The 24,543-nt window shown below is 29.0% G+C and overlaps 1 protein-coding gene across 3 annotated transcripts; it reads left to right on the forward strand.

Annotated features, from left to right (window-relative positions):
- Positions 1-959: 959 nt before the first annotated feature.
- Positions 960-23,119, forward strand: LOC113798506 (uncharacterized). Of its 3 annotated transcripts, none has more exons than XM_027349060.2 (2): positions 960-1,674; positions 20,176-23,116. In XM_027349060.2, exons 1-2 carry the CDS (start codon positions 975-977, stop codon positions 22,776-22,778), a joined length of 3,303 nt encoding a protein of 1,100 aa, XP_027204861.2. In that variant the 5' UTR covers positions 960-974; the 3' UTR covers positions 22,779-23,116. The 3 variants fall into 3 exon arrangements, with proteins under 3 accessions (XP_027204861.2, XP_075675781.1, XP_075675782.1); XM_075819666.1 differs by lacking the exon at positions 960-1,674 and adding an exon at positions 10,198-11,092 and having other exon boundaries at positions 20,176-23,119; XM_075819667.1 differs by lacking the exon at positions 960-1,674 and adding an exon at positions 17,333-18,130 and having other exon boundaries at positions 20,176-23,114.
- Positions 23,120-24,543: the final 1,424 nt, after the last annotated feature.

Genomic DNA, 24,543 nt, shown 5'->3' on the forward strand with positions numbered 1-24,543 from the left:
TTTAACAGTGTGCGTAAAGGTGGATTCAGTTCATTCGATTTGAACATTTCGGATAAAAATGAACCACCACCTTTTTTTTCTTTTGCTTACTTTCTTGATGATGATTTTTTATCTTGGAAGACCGATGTCAATGGTAGTTGATGATGATGATCATCAACATCATGAAAATGATGTGTGTACATTGGAAGATATTCAGCTCCTACGCAACTTTTTTTTTTTTTTTTTGTAGTATCGAGAACCATTCTATGTTGAATGGCCAAAACACATAACCCGACATATAAGAATGATGATGGCAACGATTTGGACGTCGTCGACGACGAAAGAAAGAAAGAAAGTCCATTTCGACATCATCGTCAATCGAATATTTTTTTCGTTCAAAAACTTTAAGCGCTAAACACATCTACAACAACAATTTGTAACATTGGCAGCAAATTTAACATTTTTTTTCACATCCAAACTAAACGAACAAAAAAATTTCAGCGACCACCACCTGTTTATGACCAATAATGGTCATCATCATCAGTAGATCCATGCCATGGCTCTTTCAATGTTTTCTTTTTACAAATTCTCTCTCTCTCTCTCTCTCTCTCTCTCTCTCTCTCTCACTTCTTTTTTACCATTATCGTTGAACTGTTGGCTATCACACATTGATTGTTGGATGCTATCATTTATGATCACTTGTTGATGGTAGTAACTCTTTTTTTTTTTGTTTTATTCATTCGTAGCCGCATCCATTTCATTCAGATAACGTTGATTTAATCATTATCATTATTATAGGCCATATAATTTATGTTATTGAATTTTAAATTCTAATTTAAATTCTCAATGTTATTCGGTTTTTTCCTATGTGTGCTTGTGTGTGTGCATTGTTCAAATCGCCGGCAAATTTCTTCACAATAATGCTGGAAAGTTTTTTTCTCAAATAATCCTTTTTTCACAACTGAAAATGATGTTCGGTTAATGATATATTCATAATGACTAGTTCTATATATCATTCTCATCATCATCATCATCATCATCATCCACATCATCGTCATCCTATTCATCATTCAAATCATACGTCATATAATCATCAATATTCATCATCACAAATTGATTCAATGAATAACAATAATAATAATAATAATAATCAACCAAATGTTCAATATTATCAATCAACACAATATCAAAATCCAATAGAATATTCTACATGTCGTCAATCACAATTGGATAGAGATTTAAATAATCATCAATTAATAGATCAAAATTCCAATGATTTGAATGGACAATCATCTTTATTAACAAACGGATATCATCATCATCATCATCATAACAGTGAACAACAACAACAACAACAATCGATTGAAACATCATTTAATGAAACAGCAACTAATCGATGGAATAATTTTTTTCATTCACAACATCACCATCATCATCCGCATCATCAACTTCCGGTTATACAACATTCTAATTCAAATATAGCAGCAGCGGCTGCCGCTGCTGCTGCTGCCGCTGCAGCTGCTGCTGTTGCAGCAAAATCACATTATAATGTCTCAACATATTGGTTATATTCATTGCGATCACCATCATCACCGAATCGTAACAATAACAACAACAATAGCGAAAATCGTTTATCCAATTCGAATCCAAAGATTAATAATCAAAATATATTACCATCGTTTCATCATTCAACAGGTATGTGCATTGATTATTTTCATTTTTTTTATATTCCAAAAAATAAAATAAAAAATTCACCTGACCTCTGACCACTAACTAATCATCATCATCATCATCTGGCAAACAGACATATGTTTAAAAAATGAAACAGTTTTTTGTTGTTTTGTTTTTCATTCTAAATTGAATATAATTGCCCATTGCTAAAAATGTACAGTGGCCAAAAAAGTAATTCGATCGGTTCGGTTTTCATTTTCATTCCATTCATTTTTCACTATCATACAATACAATACTCGTGATGATAAATTCAAAAAAACTAAAACTAAAACAAACAAAAACATTAGAATCACGATTGCAGGTGTTCATCAACTGTGTGATTTTGGTACAATTATTTCTTCTTTTTTTTCTTTCTAAACATCAACGAAAAAAAATTGATAATAATAATGGCAATCAAATTATTATTAAACTAACCGATTGCCTTACATATATTTCAGAAAAAAGATCAAAAAATCGAATGAAGAAAAATATTTTTTCAAGATTATTGCTTGTGCAACATTATTATTATTATTATCAACAAACATTGTGACATTCAATCATTTCTTTCATTTACAATCGGATTGATAGGTTTTTTTTTTGTTCAAACGTTTGAATTCTGGATTGATTGATATTATTAACTATTACACATTACACAGCCAATTACCATTTGTTCCAAACTATTTCAATTATATTATAATGGTGATGTGATAATTGTTGTGAACCAAAAAAAAACATCAGTACATTATTTGATTGATTTTTCCTTCTCATTTCATGTGTGTGTGTGTATGTCGATTTTCATTAATCCGATTGAATCTGTGTGAAATCAGAAGAATTTTTTTCCCATTTGAACCAGAAAACAAAAATTCACTTAAATTTTTTTTCTTTTGGCTATTTTTGGGACTAAATTCATTCACATCATATTGATGTGTTCTGCCATCATTATAAAAGCTTCTGAAGTTTTTTTCTGCTTCGATTTGATTTGATTTGATTTGATTCGATCAATCAATGATCAAACAATCATAAACATTGATCGGCTATTTTTTGGAATGTTTATAAAAAGAAAACGAAAAAAGAGGAAAACTTGATTTGAATGTAAAGTTGAATCTATGTATGTATGAAATGGATAGTATCTGGTTTTTTTTTGTGTTGTTGTTATTGCAAACACCGCCCATTCAGCTATGTTTTTTTCCATTCATTCATTCATTCAAGAGGATGACCATCATTTTTTCTCAACGATAATGATGTGATGTGATGTGATCAACACACGTCAAACACATTGTTATAGAAGGCGGTTGCTTTATTTCATTTAAAGCAGGTGTTGAATGTGTGTGTGTGTGGCTTAATATGTATTGGCTACCAATTTTCAACTTCAAACCAATCAGAAATTTGATTTTTTTTTAATATTCCTAAATTCTTACTTTCTCTTGATGATCTGATATGGTTATGGTATTGATCATGAATTTTATCACATTATGGATTTGCGAAAAAAAAGAAATGTTTGAAAAATGTAATTACGAAAAAATAAATTCACATAGTAACATCATCAAGTTATATTTATCCTAGTTGATAACCGTTATGAAATAATACATCATATGTCAAAATATACTATTAAAAAAATTGATTTTTGAAATAGAAAGATCAATTCACCATTGTAAGATTCCAAAATTATTATTATTATTATTTAAGAAAAGATATATAAAAATACATATTGCACTAATAACAATACAAATTCATCGAAATTGAAAGATGAATGAAAGAAAAGAATAAATTCCGTGGGCGATGTATGTGTTTCAGTATGTGCCCACCAATCATACCAAACAAAACAAAAAAAATGGTTTAAAAATAACATTTTTTTTTCAAACATCCAGTATCCATGTACACGCAATCGATGATTGTACCAGAATCGAACAGGAAAAAAAAATTAAACGTGAATAGAAAAAGAACATTTTAATAATAATTTTTTCCCGATAAAAGTACAGAATTTTTTTTTATAATTTTTTTTTAAAAAAAACTTTACCCCATTCATTTTTATTTATAGTTTTATCGAAAAAAATACACAATATACACCTACAATTTCGTAATGATTTTTATTTTTTGATTTTTTCTGTTACATATTTTCGTGTGTGTGTGTGTGTCGAAACAAATGAAATTTAAATTTCTTTTGTTGGTTTATTTTTCTTTCGTTTTAAAATTTTTGTGTCCAGTACATTTGTACGAAAGTTTTTTTTTAAAAAAAATATTGTGGTTTTCAATTTGTGTGTGTTGATTATCATGTGTTTTATCGTTTGTTATTGTTATTCTGACTAATTGGTTAAAAAATAAAAAATAATGATCACACCGAGAAATGAATGATTAATTCTGTTAATTGTTATTGGGAATTTGGATTCGTGATTTTTTTTTTAAATAGCCAATTTGATAAATTAATTTCATTTCAAATTTATGAATGAATGATAAATCAGAGTTTTTTAAAATAAAAACAAAAATGAAAACAGAACCGGATACAGGAAAATCCAAGTAAAGCATACTTAGTTTTTTATTTCGTTTCGTTTCGTTTTTTTTTTTTTTTTTTTTTTGGTTTCTGATATTTCATCGTCACACGTAAGATATTCGTAAAGATAATATTCGTTTGACATTAACACACGATACATCATACTGAAGACTGACGAAAAAAGAAATATGCATGCGTATCAAATATCTACATACAAAAAAAAAAAAATAATATATGAAATTCTTTTTTTTTCCAAAATAGGATTTATTTTAACACATTATGGATTCTTCTTAACTTTTTATTTTCTTGTAGTTTTTTTTTGTTACATATATATAGAATTTCCGGTTTTTTTTCAGAATTTCTTTCTTTTTTTGGATCCTAGTTCCTTGTAATAGTTGTAATCATTTCATCATATACAGTGGTAGTGGTAGTTGTTGTTTTTTTGTTGTTTGGTATTCAGTTCCAAGAAATTTCATACAAATCTCACTCGTCTGTTCCAGGAAAAAAAGTAAACAAAAATTTTTTTTGGTTCAATATAAACCGCTACTACTGTTACGGGTTGAATATTTTGAAATGTTTTTTTTTGTTGTTGTTTGAATTTCAATGTCAAGAACGGTTATTAGCTTTTTGTTTAGGTTTATAAATTGGAAGATATGGAATTTCTATTTCCATTGACAAATTTGAATTGATTTGACCGATTTTCAGGTCAAGTTTGATTGGTGGTGATGTTTTCAGAGAAAAAATTTTGTACTAGAATTCTAATCAAGAACAACGAAAACCTTCATTGAATAAAATTGAATCCAAAAAAAATGTAGTTTCAAATGTCAAAGTTTGGTTTTTATAACTTTAAGAAATTTTAGCTTTTTAAATTTTCTTTTTTTCGTTTTTCATATAAATCTTATTAAAATACCTTAACAACAAAGTCTTAATAAAATCCTCAGATTCACCTTAAAGGTAAGAGAGAGAGAGAGAGAGAGAGAGAGAGAGAGAGAGAGAGAGAGAGAGAGAGAGAGAGAGAGAGAGAGAGAGAGAGAGAGAGAGAGAGAGAGAGAGAGAGAGAGAGTTCTATATGTGGATATGGCATTTTGAACATGCGCTCGAACCGGAAATACATCAAAGGATTATCACTGACACAACAACCAAAATCATAGACAATGAAGAAGAAGATTCTTATGTTTTTTTTTCTTTCATTTTTCATCCGTTTAATACTAATAATTTACAAGGAAGATGAGCGAAAAGAAATCATATAACACATTTTTGGATCAAATCAAATATAAAAAATACGGTATGTTTATTACGTCAATCAATCTTCTTAACATTATCATCACACACACAAAAATATTATCATTATCGTCGTCGTCGTTGTTTTCAAAAAAAAAAATCGGATGAATCGGATGTTAAATTCATTGATCAATATTTTTGTTTTTTGTTTTTTATTTTATTTTATCATTTTTTTTTCTTTGAAACATTAATCCGATAGTAATAAGCGCAAGCGTCAAATATATAAACATCGACTGACAAAAATCAACAACAACAACAACAACCATTATCGTCATATAATGATCGTTTTACGATAATTGCCATTAATTATGCTTTGGATATTGAAAAAAAAATTGGCTGAATGACGTCGATTAGTCATATTTTTTTCTTGTTTCGTTGGAAAAAATATATATCTTCGTTGCTCTTAAAAGAAACCAACAACAACAACAACAACAAGAATCTTAAGAATGAAAATGAATAACATTGTAATACAATACCGGTAGTTGTATATTACATTACTAAAAGGGTGCTTTTCCTTTGTAAACTTTGTAATGTTTTTTTTTTTTTGCGAAACAGATGAGAAAAAAATAGAAACGTCATAAGTTTAATATATAAATATTTCCAGGAATCGAATCAATCTATTTTTGAAGAAAAATAAAATTTATCGATCTATCGATTGATTGATTGATTGATTATCAAAATGATTGGATTGGATCATTGCAAAGATGGTCGTTTGCTAAGTTGTTTTTTTTTCATTCATAAAAAAAATTCGCTGCTCTATGCTAAGCCGATGTACTTGTTGTTGTTGTTGTTTGTCTCTTCAATCATTGATGCAAATCAACTAGGATTATTTTCATTTCTTTTTCGTCATAATGAAAAAATAAAAATAAAATTATCAATCCATCAATGAACGTAAAATGACGATAACAACAACAACAACAACAACATTGATAGAAACAAAAACAACAACAACAAAAACATGTTTACTATGATAACGACCGTTTTTTTTTGTTTGTTCCAAAATGGCCATCATTCATTTATTCATTCATAAAAACTTATTAGCAAGTAGAAATTTTGAAAATCCAGAACGGAACATCCAAATAAGGATATCAAACAGTACAAATATACAAAAAAATTTTCTTTTCCTTCCAACTTCGGCAAGTTTTTTTCTTCTTTCTAGCTTGAATTGAATAACTGAAGATAAAAAAACTTGAATTTCTCTCTCTGACTTTTTTCACCTTCAACATCTTCACATCTTTAATCGAAATTCAATTGGCCAAATTGAATACATACAAAGCCTGTCTTGGAAAAGTATGTATAAGGTGATTTAGATATCAAAATACATCATCAAATGCATTTCATTCATATATTTCATTAACGTAAAATGAAAACAAAACAGAAAAAAATCCATAAATGTCACACATCCGAAATGTATTCAGAGAGACTACGAGAGTAAAGAGAAAAACTACGTCAAAAAACGTTTTTACGTTTTTTTTTCTATTTTCTTTTCTTTTTGTTCACTGATTTTCATTGAGAAAATTTTAATGAATCAAAACTTGCACACATTAACATTCGAGGTTTATTATATTGCAAACAGAAAAGTTGTCCAAATTTGGATATCGATAAATTTATAACATCCGATGTATATACGATTATCATTGTTTGTCATCATCACCATCATTTTTTTTTCCATAAATATTTGATTACCACACTGTTGTTGATGTTGTAGTAATTTTTTTTTCATTGATAATATCAACGGAAAGAGTGTGAGAGAGAAAGGAAAACACTATTTCCTCAAATTGATATTGTGATTATGAAGAGCAAGAAACAGAAAAACATGGTGACCCCAAGGTAGTAATAATCAATCAATCGATTGATTGCCCAATCGATCGAATTAGTTGATCGATTTTTTTATTTTTATTTTATTTTTTTTTGATTCTCTCGCTTTGATGCTGTTGGCAGGAATTAATTCCGAATATTTTTTTGTTTCAATCGTTAAGATTTTTGTACTAATAATAATTTTTTTAGTTCATCTCGGATTCAAGAATTAAAGAATTTGCTTATTGCTTTTTTTTTGGCCATAGTTATTCATTCATTCATTCATCCGGAAATTTATTGATTTCGTAAAATTAAAGTGACAAAAAAAAGAAAGAAAAGAAAATTGATGATAATAATCCGATTTTCAAACGAATTAGTCAACAGCAACAGAAAAAAATGGTTAAGTTATCCGGATTACACAAAAAAAATCGATACATAAATCCTAAAACATGATGCAAATAATGATAAATTATATGTGTTAACCAGATTTTTTTTTAATAATTACAATAGTTGGATGTGTTGGTGCAACATCAAAAATAAAATCACTTCCAAATTACACACCAATCAAATGTGTAATGCAAACATAAATTCAAAAAAAAAAAAATTAAATGATTTTCAGTGTGTGCATGTTTGTTAACAGATCAGTAACAGATTTTTTCTTTCCATCCAATGAACACATTGAACCACTTGTGATGGATAATTAATGGATAGTTTATCGATACCTGAGTTTATCGTTAGTTTCCTATATCCAAAAAAGAATTTCGACATCAAATTTCAAACAACATAAAGTGTAGATTTTCAACAACGACCAAAATGATAATACTTAAAATCTTAAATTGAATAAATTGTGTGGGTGTGTGTAGTGTGTGTGTGTAATGTGTTTTGGGAAATACAGTATTCAACGATTCAGTTTACAATCGTGACCTTGTCGTAACACATTGTAAATGAAAACGAAACCAAAACAAAGAATTCTTCAATTTACAAATTTGGTTTTTTTGTTTTGTTTTGTTTTGTTAATGAAACATATTTCATTTTAATAAAGGATTATTACATTATTTACCGATGAAACAAAAACCAAAAAAAAAGAGAAAGAGAAAATTCACTCGAATTCAGATTATTAGATTCAATAGTGATGTTTCAAAACTTTTTGTTTTGTTTTTTTGCTATTTTTGTTTATTAATTTATTTAGATAATCAATATGTTTAAAAATTGAACAATATGGACATGGATATTTTCAGAATTAGAAAGAAAAAATACATTGAAATATTTGCCAATATGGAGAAACCTTTCAAAGATTCTTCTTCTTTTTTGTTTCAGTGAGAAAAAACGAAACATACAGATCCCATATATAGTCACTTTAAATGAACATCATTATTATCATCATCATCGTTAAATTTCATTCATAAAAATTCAAAAAAGACCAAATGTAAGAATGAGGATAATCATCCAACACAAAACAAAAACAAAACAATTTTTCTTACACACACACAACCACACTTTATATCTATCTTTAGCATTGTTTTTTCCCATAAACACACACACACACACATGACACACACGACTCATACGTAATAACATCAAATAATAAAAAAACGAATATATACCTGGTCTGCATGGTGGTTCCAATAATGGTTTCATTTGGAACAAAAAAAAAAAAATGCGCATACACATAGAGAAAGTGATATATAGATTTGGAATGAAGATGCTTAAATGATAATGACGCATGATGGAATACCAAATTATGATGATATGATTGTTGCAAAAAAAAACAAAACAATATTGCATGACTTTTTGCGTCATTATCATCATCATCATCAATGATGTCGTCGCCGTTGTTGTTGTTGTTGTTCGTGTTTGGATCAGGAGTGCAACCATCATTATGATTGTTGGTTGGTTGGTTGGTTCCGTTCCATTACTGTATGGCATTCATATATATATAGATTGTTGCATGATGGTAACGTTTCACCAAAACAAAACGTTATTCTATCAATGAAAAAAAAATTTTTTTTTCAAACAAAATCATTTTCAATCATGCGTGTGACGTAATCATCAGATGCCGGTGGGAATCTAACATATTTGTAGCCCAGGTTGTTCCGCATTCACATTTTAGAATTAAGAAAATTCAAGAATTGGCGCGATGGTTAGCTTCTTCGTCTTCTTCTTCTTCGTTTTGTGGATAATTTTTTTTCAGACGTGGCGCACGTTCATGTTTGTTTTTTTGGTTTGTGAATGATGAACAGACCACAGCTACCGGTGTGTGTGTGTGTGATATTTAGGATTCATTTTTTTCCGATTCGATTTGGTAAATTCACTAGATGAATGTACAATTCATAACCTAACTCGACACAATCACAGTGATAGTTTTTTTTTATATTCTAGAATCATTTTTTTTAATGAATCAAACATTTGTGAATAAAAAAAGGCAAACAGCGAAATCTTTTGCCTCCAAAAATTCTGTTGTTTCAAAAAACCGGTGCGCGATTTTACCTTTTTTTTCATATTCTCTAATATCATCATGTCTGTTCAGTTCAGTTCAGTTCAGTTCAGTTCTGTTCGGTCGTTGTCCATTTTATTCTCAATGTGTTCAGTACACCAAAATTCTGTTTTTTTCTTTTGGATTTCATTTCAATTTAAATGTTCTCGACAATCGTATGGCAGTCATCATTTTGGATGTTGATTTCAAACAATGAACATCGTCATCATCATCATCCAGTAATATGATTCAATTTACAATTGTGTTATTGTAACCTTTTCATTTTTTTTTGTTGTTGGTTATTTGATGAAACAAACATGATGATGACCATAATAAACAATATCGAACTGACGAATAATCAGTTCGACGTTGTTGTTGTTAATGTTATTGTTAATGTCCAATCAATCAATATTAATATTATCGATAATAATAATAAATTTTGTGTAAACCTAAAAAGGTTTAATCGTCAATCAACATGATTATCATGGACATGAATACCATTGTTAATAAACATTTAAATGCTCCAGTGAGCGATAAAACATTTAATATTTTATCGAATGAATTAGATTCTTCTTCTGCTTATATTGATTATTATCATACATCATCATCAACAACAATAGTTAAAAAAACCGAAAGAAATCCATATCTACGTGATTTACGACAAAATTATCAACAAAATCAATTGAATAGTTCGACAGAAAGTTTTCATTCATCATTGATTGACGATTGTTGTGCTGGTGATGGTGATATTCTTGATCATCATCATCATCAAACATCATTGATTGATAAATTTGATTTATCGGATGAATCAAATTTATCTACACTAACAACAACAACAACAACATCTATTTCAACAACAGTGGCTGATACATTAACAGCAACCAATTTAATGTTAATACATTCCGATACAGGAATTGGATTCGAGGAAGAAGACGAAGAAGAAGAAGCTGAGGACGACGACGACAACGGTAAAGACATTAAAGTAGAATTGGATTCGATAGTTGACAAAGAATTTCGATTTCAATCTGAAAAATCTAAATTATTCAATTATCAATTGAATGATCATAATAATAATTCTAAATCAACAACATCCATATCAATTTCATCATCATCATCATCATCATCATTATCATCAACCATATCATCGAATGATATTGAACAAATTCAAAATAATAACGATAACGATAACGAAACTGATTATCTTCATCCAATTATTACATCATTTTCATTAACTAATCATCATCATCAGCATCGTAGTAATAGCTTTGATAATAAAAATAGTATCAATAATAGTCCTGATAATAATAATAGTAACGATAGTAGTTTTAGTTATTCATCATTAGAATCATCATTCAATCAAACAGGTAAGTTTAAAAAAAATTTTCAAGTTCATGGCCTACCTATCTATCTACCTGTTCAACATCAATTTCAAGATCATGACCTTTGAAAATGATTATTATGTTTACACATTTATTTGAATCAAACTGTATAGTCACCATATCATACCATATACAATATGAACATTCAGATCATGTTCATATTTGCCGGAATCAACGAACCCCCCATCCATCCATTAACCAACCACCACCGCTGCTATCATTTACCGTTGGGAACTTAGGGGTAGACCAGGTTCCGGCCGAGAATTTATAATGAAAATCTTTTTTCTTTCACTAAACACAATCACATTTGGTATACGATTTTTATTTTACTATTAAAACATCAATGAGGATGCGTACGATATATATCATTATCAATTGGTGATATTTTTCTAAATAATATGTCTTTTCAATTTACGTCATTGTTGAATATTTTATACTGATATACAGATAGACAGCCAGCAGATTTTGTAGAATTGTCGTCAGTCAGTCACATTTTATTCTACATATACCTTACTATATTTTTTTTTTTTTTTTTTTGGATTCATTCATAAAAATTTTTCTTCTTTTCGTCGTTCCAAATAGAATAGCTACTCTCTCTCTCCCTGTCAATCTCGCTATATATAGATGATATGTAATGTAACAGAATTCATTAATAAGTTTTGAAATGAAAAAAGGTTCAATATTACAATGTTGCCAAATCGTTTGGATGTTTTTTTTTTTGTTTGTTGAATTCTGTAACTGCGCATACTCATTTCGAATGTTTTTTTTTTTTTTTTTTGAATCATCAACAGACGAAAAATATCCACACAAAAAAATGAGGAATAATTTCATTAGTTTCGTCGGTTTTTTTGATTCAGAAAAAAAATGATTCAAAAAATAACGTTTTGTTAACCAATTGTGTTGATATTTTCATTTTTCTCAATGTTTGTTTGTAATTTTGAGCTAAAAAAAATATCTTCTTTTTTCTCTAATATTTACCGAAAGAAAATTGATCTACATTTTTTTTTTTGTTTGTTGAAGTTGAATAATTTAATTTAATTTTTTGTTATTGTTATTCGACTTTTATTGTTTAAGAATGATCAGGTTTCCTATAGTTGAATCTGGATTCTTATCATGTGACAAACGTAATAGGAGAAAATCCAAGAAAACAAAAAACTTTAAAAAAACAGGGAAAAAATCAAAATGTAAAATTACAAAATGCAAATCAAATGAATGAAATGGAATTGAAAATTTTTAAAAAAAAACTGATGTTGATAAATAAATCAAACACACACACTGAGAGAATGTGAGAATCTAAAAAAAACCAGAACATAATTCATAAGGTTTAAAAGGCACAAGAGGACATTCTATATATAGAATACAACAAATGACAACTATTCTCTCTCTCTGTGTGTGTCTTTTGCCATTGTTTCTATTGTAATTTGTTTTGTTTTTAAACTTAAAAAATTAATTAATTTTTATTTGGCTTATTAAGTGGATGATGCTGATGATGATGATGATAAACGTACTTAAGAATATTGCGAATTTTCATTGGGAAAATTTGTTTTTTTCATAACCTTTCGTTATGTAAAGTGTTAAAATCAAAATTTCAATTTATTGATTTCAAAAAAAAAAATTGATCATTATTATTAAATCTTACTGATCGTTAAATTTGAAGACAGTGTTAAGTTGTAACTCTTTTTGTTGCTTGTTTGCGTGTCATCATGATGACATATCATAAATCTATCAATCAATCCATTTGATAAGAATATTAAAACATTTTACAACATTTCACTCTATTTTTGTGTACTATTGAGAAACATTTTGAAAAGAAAAATTTGGTGATAAATTTTCTTTCATTTTTTTTCTAGCCAGAATTGGTGACGAAATTCTACCGAAAAAACATTTCAAAATTTACTAAATTTGGACATTTACAAAAAAAAATAAAAATAAAAATCATATTTTTTCCTGCCCAGTTCCATTGAAATCGAGAAGAAAAAAGTACAAAGAATTTTTTTTTCCTGATTATTATTATTATTATTATTGCATGAATTCTAGCTCAAAAGACCTGAAAATTTTTCATTCTACAATGTGTGTATGCGTTTGATTGTTATATGAGACGAATCATTTTTGTTCTGAATATGAAAACCCAAAAATAGAATCATTCGCTTTTGACATATACGATGAAAAAGAAAAAAAATTGTGTGTGTGTGTGTGTGTTTAAGATACTACTCTCGACTTAGAATGAGAATATCAATGATTGCTGACTTGTCGTTGGTCCGTGGACCCAATTATATTGCTTTGATTTTTCTTTATTCTTTGATATTTTTATATTTAGCAATTTTCGATCGAACATTATTTAGTACAAATTCTAAAGTTATTTTTGGTAACAAAAAATTCTATATTTAGTTATTTATTTAGTAACAATGATAATAGTTTGAAGATAAAAAAAGATTCATCGAATTCGATGGAAACTACCATCTAAAAAAAAGTCAAGGTGTAAATGAAAATTTGTTACAACATTTAAATTTGAATCGGAATATGGATGATTTATTTGGCTTATGAAATATATGAATGTCATTCATGATTGTTCGTTGATCTATTTTGGTTTTTTTTTCGTCACCCCGTATATTTGTCTTAAAATAGCATTTTGGTATACCAAAAAAAAAAAATTAGTGTCAATATTGGAAAAAAATTAATAATTTTTATATTCATTTCATTTTCAGTAACATTCACAAAGTGTAGGCGATTGCCAAAATATTTTATTGTAACCAAAATTAGCGTTTTTTTTCTTGTGTAAAATATTCATTATTGCTATCAAAATGTTTCATCTGCATATATGCTTTTAGCTAATAACCAAACTATCCCTGAAATTTATCTTTAAAGTTTATTCAAACGAAATAGCAAAAAAAAAAAAATACAATTATTCCTTATCTAAGTTTTACCTGTGTTAGTATGAAATTGGATATATAAATTCTAAAGGTTTTTGTTTCCACCGGAACTAGGCGGCGGTAAATTATCAATCAACACTTAAAAAAAAAAATTTCAATGTTTACATTTTGGTCAATATTTATTGTTGATAATTTAGCAACAACGAAAAAATTATGGGGAAAAAATTGAATTTTCTTTACTTTTTTTCATTCATTTATTCATCAAAGATCTTGTATCAGGTAGATTTTTTTTTGTTAGATTTGAAAAATCGTAAGAAAAATTTAAATTACTACAACAACAACAACCACAACAGAAAAAAATCCTATGAATGGATGCTATGCAATAGTATATTATTCTGAATTTGCACATAACCTTTGACCTTTGACAATAACAATAATTATTGATTTAGCAAGTAAGTGTGGATGGATGACCATCACCACCACCACAAACATTTATTATTGTTGTTGCATTTCCTCTAATAGATGGTTTGAATGGAATTTGATTTGTGTTGGTTGGTTGCTTGGTCAGTTTGTTTAATTTGTTTAAACATAACATCTATTTGATTTGATTTGATTTGGATTTTTTTCTCCCTTTTTTTTCAATTCTATCCATCATAATAGTTAAATCATAATCGGATGTTGCCATTCGCGTGGCTATTGTCAATGTGTGTGTGTGTTTAAAATTAAAATCTTGAAATGTTTGATCAATGGATTCTAGTCATCATAATCAAACCAACCAAATAATCAACATTAGGTGATTGATTGATTGATTGAATCAATAGGGTTTTTCTTTAGATTTCGTAGATTTTCAAATTTTTTTTTCTACTGAATGATTTTGATTGAATGAATGACACACGACAGTTTGGCTCAATCATCAACAACAATACACACGAATTTTTAATGTTTGATTTTAATCGGAATTTCGTTTTTAGTTTTTTTTTTGTTTTTTCCTTTTTTTTCTTAAAAGATGGCTTAATAAACTTTTTTTTGATTTGCGATCCAGTTTTCAATCATCATTTGAAACATTTAGATTTTCTGTTTTCAGTTGTTAATTGCCATTGTGTTTTGTTGATCTGTTGTTGTTGATGGAATTTTTTCTATGCTGTTCATCGGTGTTCATGGATGAACATCACCATCATTATTATTATTATCATCATCATTGTTTTTTTTCCGAAGATAAATCGATAAGACAAGTCTCGATTCATGTAAGATGATTATAATCATCTTGAAATATATTTTTCATTTGCTCAAAATGGTTGGTGGTCATTAGTCATCGCTATTAACAAGATGATCATCGATAGATAGATGGATGATGTGATGAAGCCGTTTTTTTTCTTCAAAAAAAACATGATTTTTGCCGCTTGATAAAAATTGTTTATTGGTCACGAATTTTTTCTGTTTTCGTTCTGTTTCCTTCGTTATTCCGAAAGATCTATTTTTTCTTTCTTTTTGCAATTCGGAACGACAAAATGAAAACGATCCCGACACGAGTCTAAAAACAAAAAAATTCAGATCATCATCAGCATGTTGATCGATTTCTGACAAGATTTGATAGACCCAAATGATGAAAAGAAAAAGATTTGAAATCGAAAAAAAATGTTTTGTTGAAAGAAAACATCGATATTTCCAATGAAGATCATGGCCAGTTTTTAAAAGATGAATAAATAAATAAATGAATCAAATTGCTTTCTTCATTGACCATCATCATAATAATCATAACTAACATCAACGACAACAACAACGATAATCATCGTCACCATCAACAACAGCAACATTAGAGGACATGACAAACAACTTGAATAAATTGCCTTCGGAATTCAATTTATATAAAAAAAGACATATTTGGACATTTGGCAAAAAAAATCACCGGACATGATCATGGTTATGGGGTTATAAATTTATTTTTTTCTTTTTTCTTATGGACCATATATGATGATGATGATGGCTTTCTGGTTTTCTAAATCTAAATAAATCTAACATTATTCGATTTGATTTACTAATACTAATAATACCTGCCAACTGTGTGTGTGCATATATCTCTTTATTGAAGATTTGTTTTTCTTGCAAATTTTCATTTTTTTTCGTTCAACAACAACAACAATGATGTTGATGATGAAGATTTGACTATTTTAGGTAATATCACACACTCACATACACACAAGTGAATAACGCACAGGAAGATATGATTACATCGTCGTTTCATTCATTCATTCATTCAATTTTTTTGCTGATTGACTAGGTGTAGCTTTTCTCTTTTTCTCTCTATCATATCTTTCTTTCACTCTCTATCTATCTTAAATGATGCGGCTAGAAGCAATGAAAAGACTTTGGAAATAAAAAAAAATCACTAATAATAATTACCTCTCACAAACATGAACATCATCGCGGCCCAATGCCATTGAATGAAAGATCACATCACGGTCTTCTCTCTTTCTCTTTTATAAATTCATTCAGAAAACAAAAAAAAAAAAAAAAAAACAAAAAATGAATTATCCAAAACATCTGTAACAAAAAACAAGGACCAAATGGATTAAACAAACATTTATCAAATCGATTCTTTGATTAATCGAAATTTTTTCAAATAAATTTTCCATCAATACTAAATTCATTATGATTTGGATAAAATTTGTTAAGAAAATTCTTGATTAAACATACACATCGTCAACAGATGGTCATCCTCATCATCGACAACAACAACATTATCATCTTTTGTCGTTATCAACATCCACATATGTAGATTGATAATAATGATGAAGCTAAAGCCAAAATGAATGTTAAGAATGTCTTGCCCATTGAATTGCCGACAGGAATCCAAAACAAATCCATCAACTAGTGATGATGAACTAGTTTAATTATTATTCATTCAATTTTTTTTATGGTGATAAAATTCTTCAAGTTTTTCTTTCTTTTTTTGAATATCGTAGATTATGAATTCATATCATCACCAAAAAAAAAAAAGACAAAACCCGATTCGTATCAACATTTTGTAGATAAATAGGCGTGTCTGCTATACCTTTTATTTATGGTACAGGTTTTCATATATATATAAGTTCGTTTATAATTTACACACATCCCTCAACGAGAAGATGATGCGTTAATTCTTTCATCAACAATAATGATGCTAATCCATTTTTTCTCTATTTTTTTTTTTTTTTTGTCGGATGTTTGTTGTTCGTTAGATTGATGGCGCAAAAAAAGAAAGAAAGAGAAAAAATTTGTTGCATTTGTGTCGTCTGTTGTATATACTTACTTCATACTTTTTACATATGTAACATACATGAGGATCTTGATTTTCTTCAACCATTTTCAGATCATAGTCGTCGTCGTTGTCATGTTATGATCATAGATCATCATGTATGTTATTTTTTTTAATGTGAAGATTTGATTTGATTTTCTTTGTAAAAGTTTTCTTTGAAATTCATTGAACACACATTTGACAATTTGGCTTGATTTGGATTATTCATAATGCCTCAATGTTTATCACCAATCGATTTGGATACCAAATCACCGGCAATATTAGAATTTTTACATCATCATCATCATCATCATCGTACAATAGATGATCCAATTGAATTACAAAATCATTATAATCCATATCATCAAATGTTTACAACCAATATTGGTGATTCATCATCAACATTATCATCAACATTATCATTAGATTCAGCATTAAATGAATTTGATTATTTTTATGGACAACAATCATTAACATCAACGACAACAACATCATTATCATCATCAACAACAACAACAACAACAACAACACCTACATTAGGTTCATGTTTTTATCCATATACAAAAAAATCATTAAATCGAAACGGAAACAGAATGACAAATCATCAATTATATCCTTATACAAATAATAATCAAACACCTATTGATGATTATGTTTATTTGGAATTTTTTGTCGATACAATTAAACCGGATTATTATTCATCAACAAATGATTTGATTGCTTGTCAATCATCATCATCATCACCATCAACATCTTCTGTTTCACCATCAACATCGAGTTCATCATCATCCACCATAGATCATCATCATTCATCAACAACAACGACCGAAGCAACAGCAATAAATTTTCCATCATCACCATTATTATTATTACCAAACGGTATTCATATAAAAAAAAATTCTTTTCAAATTTTTTTTTAATTTTATTAACAACATAATTCTTCCGTTGACCTGGATGAAAGAATTACGATTTCTTCAAATGCGTACTTAAAAATTCACTCTCTCTATGTGTTTTTCAGTCATTTTTAACGAACAAAATCTTCTTTTTTATAGCTTTTCAAGAAATTTTTCCATGTTTGACAAATTATTATTATTATTCTTATTTTCATCAATATGGTGTGTGTGCATGTATGACACACACACACACACACAAACTATATGTTTTTTTTCTTTTAAATGTTCAACACATTTGCTTCAATTGAATTTCAACATCATTGCAAACTTTGCATACAAACAAACAATAATTGATGTTTTTTTTTGTTGAAAAAATATTGGATTCACGAGGAGAGAATGAAAGAAATGAAATGAAAAGATTTTAGTTTGGGATTTTATTATTATTCCAGAATTATCGTAATACTTAAAATCCGTATAGGAAAAAATGTTCATTTTTTTTGCTGTTGAATTCTTCTTATGAAGATTCTCTTGAGAGTTTTTTTGTTTTGTTTCTTATTTGATTCGAAATGAAATGAAATGAAACGAAACGAAACAACAAAAAAAAGTGACGATGTTTTCTGTTGTTGTTGATGTTAGAAGAAATTTACCGAATCCACGTATTTTCTACCAAAACGGCTGTCATATCTTGATTCTGACAATCAAGTGTGTGTGTGTGTCATCGTAATTCGTATTATAATAATAATATGTCACATTTGTCACTTTTTTTTCATCATTTGCAATTTCATTGGCATCATCCAACGTTTTTTTTTTTTTGATGCGGTTGATGACGAATTTCTTTCCTCATCGTTACATTACTTTAGAATGAATTCAAATGTGGCAATTCTTTCGGAGAGAGCGAGAGAGAGAGAGAGAGAGAGAGAGAAAAAAAGCAAGAGAGGAAAAACCTGATGTAAATTTTCTTTGCGGAACCGAAAAAAAGCATAAATTTTGTGAATGAACATTATGGAAAAGAAAATTTGTATATATAAAAAATGGCAATAAAAAAATTTTCAACTTTAAACTTTTTGACTAAAAAAAAACATCGACCCAATTTGGAAATCACGTGTTTGCTGTGTAGATATTTTTCCAGAATTTCGTATATTTAGGATGATTAAATCGCCGATAGACGATATGAAAACTCTACTCTATTATGTGACAATGAAGAATTTTTTCTTTAAAAATGAATTTTCCATTTCATTGAAAAACAATTCAACCGCAGACCGAATGAAAAAAAAATTCAAACACCAAAATAAAAAAAAAAAGAAAAGAATAACACAAGAATCGTGAAGAAAAAGAAAAACAATAACAACAACGAGGCAACTCTAATCGTGTTTGTTTCATTCATTAAAAACAAAACAAAAATTATGATTATTTTAATTATAATTACAGTATATCATCATCATCATCATCATCAACGAATGATGATGATGGTATGCCATTAAATGCAACGGGAAAAAAAACTGTCGCTTAAACATAACAAAACTATAACTTGTAGAAAACTCGATTGGCCAAAATTAATTCTAAAATAAACAAATTTATTCACACACACAAAAAAAATCATCAAGAGAATGTGGAGAAAGTAGAGAAAAAAACATACAATTTCAACAGATATTTTCCCTATCTCAGTTTGTCAACTAAAAACGAAAAACTAATTCACTGATTAATGATGATAATAATGATGATGATGGCGAATCAGTGGATAATCATCATCATCATCATCATAGTTATAATAGATTCTTTCTATTCTTAAATTCTTTTGAATGATTTGAATATATTTTAATGTTTTTTTTTTCGTTTTTTTTTTGGTTGATGCTCAAAATAATCATGAATCAGTAGTCTTTGATTCATTCATTTGGATTTGGGATTTCTTTTTATATTTCATCAACCGTGTTTTTTCATTTAAAAACATGCAAATTATTTTATCGAATTACCGGAAAAGAATAACACAAGTTTTTTTTTGCATTCTTTTTTTCCCCTTCTAAAAAAATACAGAAAATTCAACTACCACTCAACAACAACAACAACAATCAAAAGAATCACAACCAAAAGAATCTGAAACAACAAACGATCAGAATAACGATAATAATAACGATAATAAACAACAACAACAAAGACAACATCAACGACAACAACAACAACAGCCGAATGCTATGTACTCAAGTATCATATCATTATCATCATCACCACCGACATCAACACCAACACCAACATCGACATCAATATCGTTGTCAACAACCAATAACACATCCCAATCAGCAACCAATACAATCACCACTTCTTCTTCCACTTCCTCTGCTGCTGCTGCTGCTGTATCCACTTCCTCTTCAATTGTTTCATCAGCATCAACAAATCGACAATCGCCACAACAGCAACAACAGCTTTCATCATCATCATCATCATCATCAACGGAACCACAATCGAATAGTTTAAGTATATCATCGATTGCAATATCATCACAATCATCGTCATCATTGACGACAACAAACAATGACGAACAACAACAACAACAACAACAACAGCAGGGAGCATTAATATGGTCATCGACAGAATCGACAGATGTTGTGGCCAAAAATGTCCAACAACAATACTCATCATCATCGATAATACCTCATCATCAAACAACGGGACAACAACAACAACAACATCATCATCATCATCAATCGATTGGTCCATCCACGGCAACGCAATTTATTACATTAGCCGATCATTCTCATCCGCATCATTATCATACTCAACATCCAACACATCAACATACACACCCACTTCATCATCATCATCAGCACCATCATTCTTTTGTCCATCCTCAACAACAACAACAACAGCAACAACATCTACAACAAACACATGGCCATCACCAGCATCAACAACAGCAACATCATCACAATCCGCATCAACATCAACACCAGCAACAACAACAGCAAAATCCTCAATCAATAACATTAATAAGCGAAACAATTTCTTCAACACCATCTTCAACGCCATCTTCATCATCATCACCATTCATAACAATATCCAGCGGTCAACTAGATTCGATTCATGGGACATTATCCGGTGATTCATTATTTGCCGGTACATCATCATCATTTATAACACCACAATCATCAACAACACATTCGTTGTATGGAAATTCTGGAACCGGACAAAGTTGTTCACAACTTCAAACAAGCGATTTGATAAACACCAGTTTAGGTGGTAATGTTCTTACCATTAATGGTTCATCATCAACATCAACATCAGCATCGTATTTAACACCATCAACTTTAACATTAGCTACACCGGCAGCAATTGTTGGTGAAGATTTATTCATTAGTCGACCATCACAACAATCACAATCATCAACAACATTCCAATGTCCGACTGCTAGTTTTTCAACATCAGCAGCCGCAAGTTTACATAAATATCATGCCGCACAATGGCCTTATTATACGACAACAACTGCATCCACTCCGACTAGTACGCCATCTACATTAGAATATTCAAACATTCTTGTTCCAGGAACATCACTGTTAACAACGGGAAATATAATTTCAATTAAACAAGAATTATGCGACACAGAATCTACTAGTTATGGTGGTTCGAATATTTCATCAGCTACCGATATTATAAATGTCACTGCCAATGATCCATTATCGAATTCACCATCTTCATTGGATAGAAGTGGCGCTGGACACGGTGAAAGTGGTAGCAGTGGACGTGAATCTCGAAGAAATTCTAATCAAAGTTATAGCGGATCAACATCAACAACTAGCGGTGGACAACAACCACAAGAACGGCCAGCTACATTAGCCGAATATAATCAATCAACATCAAAAGGACATGAAATATTAAGTCAAGCATACCAGAATAGTCCGATACCATTGAAATTATTACCTGTCAAAACGCGTAAATATCCAAATCGACCATCAAAAACACCGGTTCATGAAAGACCATATGCATGTCCAATCGATGCATGTGATCGACGTTTTTCGCGTAGCGATGAACTAACTCGTCATATTCGTATCCATACCGGACAGAAACCATTTCAATGTCGTATTTGTATGCGTTCATTTTCTCGTAGCGATCATTTGACAACTCATGTACGTACACATACCGGTGAGAAACCATTCTCATGTGATCTCTGTGGACGTAAATTTGCTCGAAGTGATGAAAAGAAACGTCATGCAAAAGTACATATGAAACAAAAAATTAAACGAGAGCGTGGATCATCCGGTGGTCATCGTAGTCAACGTGGTGGTGGTGGTGGTAATAGCCATAGCTCGAGTTCAAGTTCTAATTCTCAACAACAGCAACAACAACAACAACAGCAACAAATATCTTTATCGCAGCAACATTCAACACCAATGTCTTCGTCAATTGCCTCACAATTATCAGCTAGTCTTTGTCAACAATCATCAATGATCACTGGTCATCATGGCGGTGGTGGTGGTGGACATTTAGTTACTGGTCTTTCACCGGCAACATCTTTACCACCGTTACCTTCAATTATGACATCATCATCATCATCGACTTGTGGTCCACAACAATCATCACAGATTGGTAGCGGTGGTACATTGCAAACATTACATTATACTCATCATCATCATCCGCATCTTTAAGAATATTAAAAAAAAAAATAAATAACGTGCAATCCATTTCATCTTAATACTCTACACCCTTCATCATTTTCAACAACAACAAAAAAATCCATTAAACACGCACATTCAATATTTGATTAAAACAAAACAAACAAATCAGTACAATCAATCATCAATTCATTATTTGATCATTGCCATTATTCAATCATTCTTTTTTTTTCTATGATGAGATAACAAACAAAAAGAAAGAAACAAACTGATAAAATTTTTTCATTCAATCCTTTTTTTTCTGAAAAACAAAACACCACTAAACTTGATTATATTTATTTGTGGGAATCCATCATTTTTTTATTCTATTTGAATCTTTCTTGCTGCTTCATTATTATTATTTTTTTTTTTTTTGCTAAATTGTTTGATTTTCACATTCGATTTTTTTTTTTGATATTTTATTCATATATTTTTGTTACCTAATTTTTTTTAATTTAAATTTTTTGTAATTCAAATCTTTCAAATCTTTTCTATCCCTATTTTTTTCCTATTTGGTAACACACACTACTTTTTTTTCTTGATAATTGTTGTTTGCTTGTTTGTTTGTCTCACTCTCTCTCACACTCTGTTGTTTTTACCAGAATTTTCTTTGAATCAAAAAAACGAAAAAAGAAACTACTTACACTGAACATTCCAGAAATTAATTTGAATGAAAAAAAATCCTTATTGTTTTTTTGTTCCAATTGTTTTTAACGAAACGAAAATTTTTTTTTCTGCCTAATTACCTAAATGAGCCTTTTATGTCCTAAATATTCTTTATTTTCTTCTTTTTATTTTTTTGGATGAAATCTATATCCTTTGTGAAGCGACCTGATAACCTTATCGATTATTAATTATTGATTGATTGATTGATTATATACTCTTTCTCTCTCTCTCTCTCTCTCTCTCTCTTATTATTATTATTATTATAAATGATGATTATATTAATGTTCTATATAAATATATTATATATTGATTATATATTCAATGTTCTTTGATTATATTGATATAATTATAATTATAATTATTATATTTTAATTTTATTTCAACATTATTATTATTTAAATATTGAAAAATTAAATTGACCAAAACAAAAACAAAAACAAACAAAAAATGAATAATCTTTTTTTGGAAAATATTGAAAACAAGCAAATCAAGCAGCAGCAGCAGCAGCCATATATTTACGGCGAAAAATCGTGGGTAAAAATACGAAATAATGACAACAACAACCAACCAATCTACCCACATTGAATTGATATAAGATTTTTTTTTCTATTTTTTTGAAATATCATCATGTCATCAACAACAGGAAATCAATTTGTTTTTGTTTTATAATTTGGTTAGCCTGATATATTCATCACTTGGAAGTTTTCGTTTTTGTTCTATATTTTTTTTTTTTGGTGGGGGGAGAGGAATAACAACTAGAATTTCGATTTTGGTTTTCAAGAAAAATGTCTTGTATAAAAATAATTTAAATTGTCAAAATTATTATTGTCACCATTTCTTACCACCATTTCAAGTTAATTATCAAATGGTATAAATTTAACGTTAAAAAGGAATTTTGACAAACAAATTAAGAAACAAGAAGAATTTTGACAAAAAAACATTCATATCGATTGATGATGATGATGATGATGATGATGAACAACAAGACTTATCAATCAATCATAATCATTCATTTTATTCTGTTTCTACCGAATTTTCTTTATTCTTCAATGAAAGACGAAAAAACATAACAAGAATTTTATACATGTCAAAC

The sequence above is a fragment of the Dermatophagoides pteronyssinus genome, unplaced genomic scaffold (assembly GCF_027571235.1).
Source record: "Dermatophagoides pteronyssinus isolate colony J.1.1.1.1 unplaced genomic scaffold, Derpt_VIB-CSIC_2022.12 sq0004, whole genome shotgun sequence".
Classification (NCBI taxonomy): Eukaryota; Metazoa; Arthropoda; class Arachnida; order Sarcoptiformes; family Pyroglyphidae; genus Dermatophagoides; species Dermatophagoides pteronyssinus.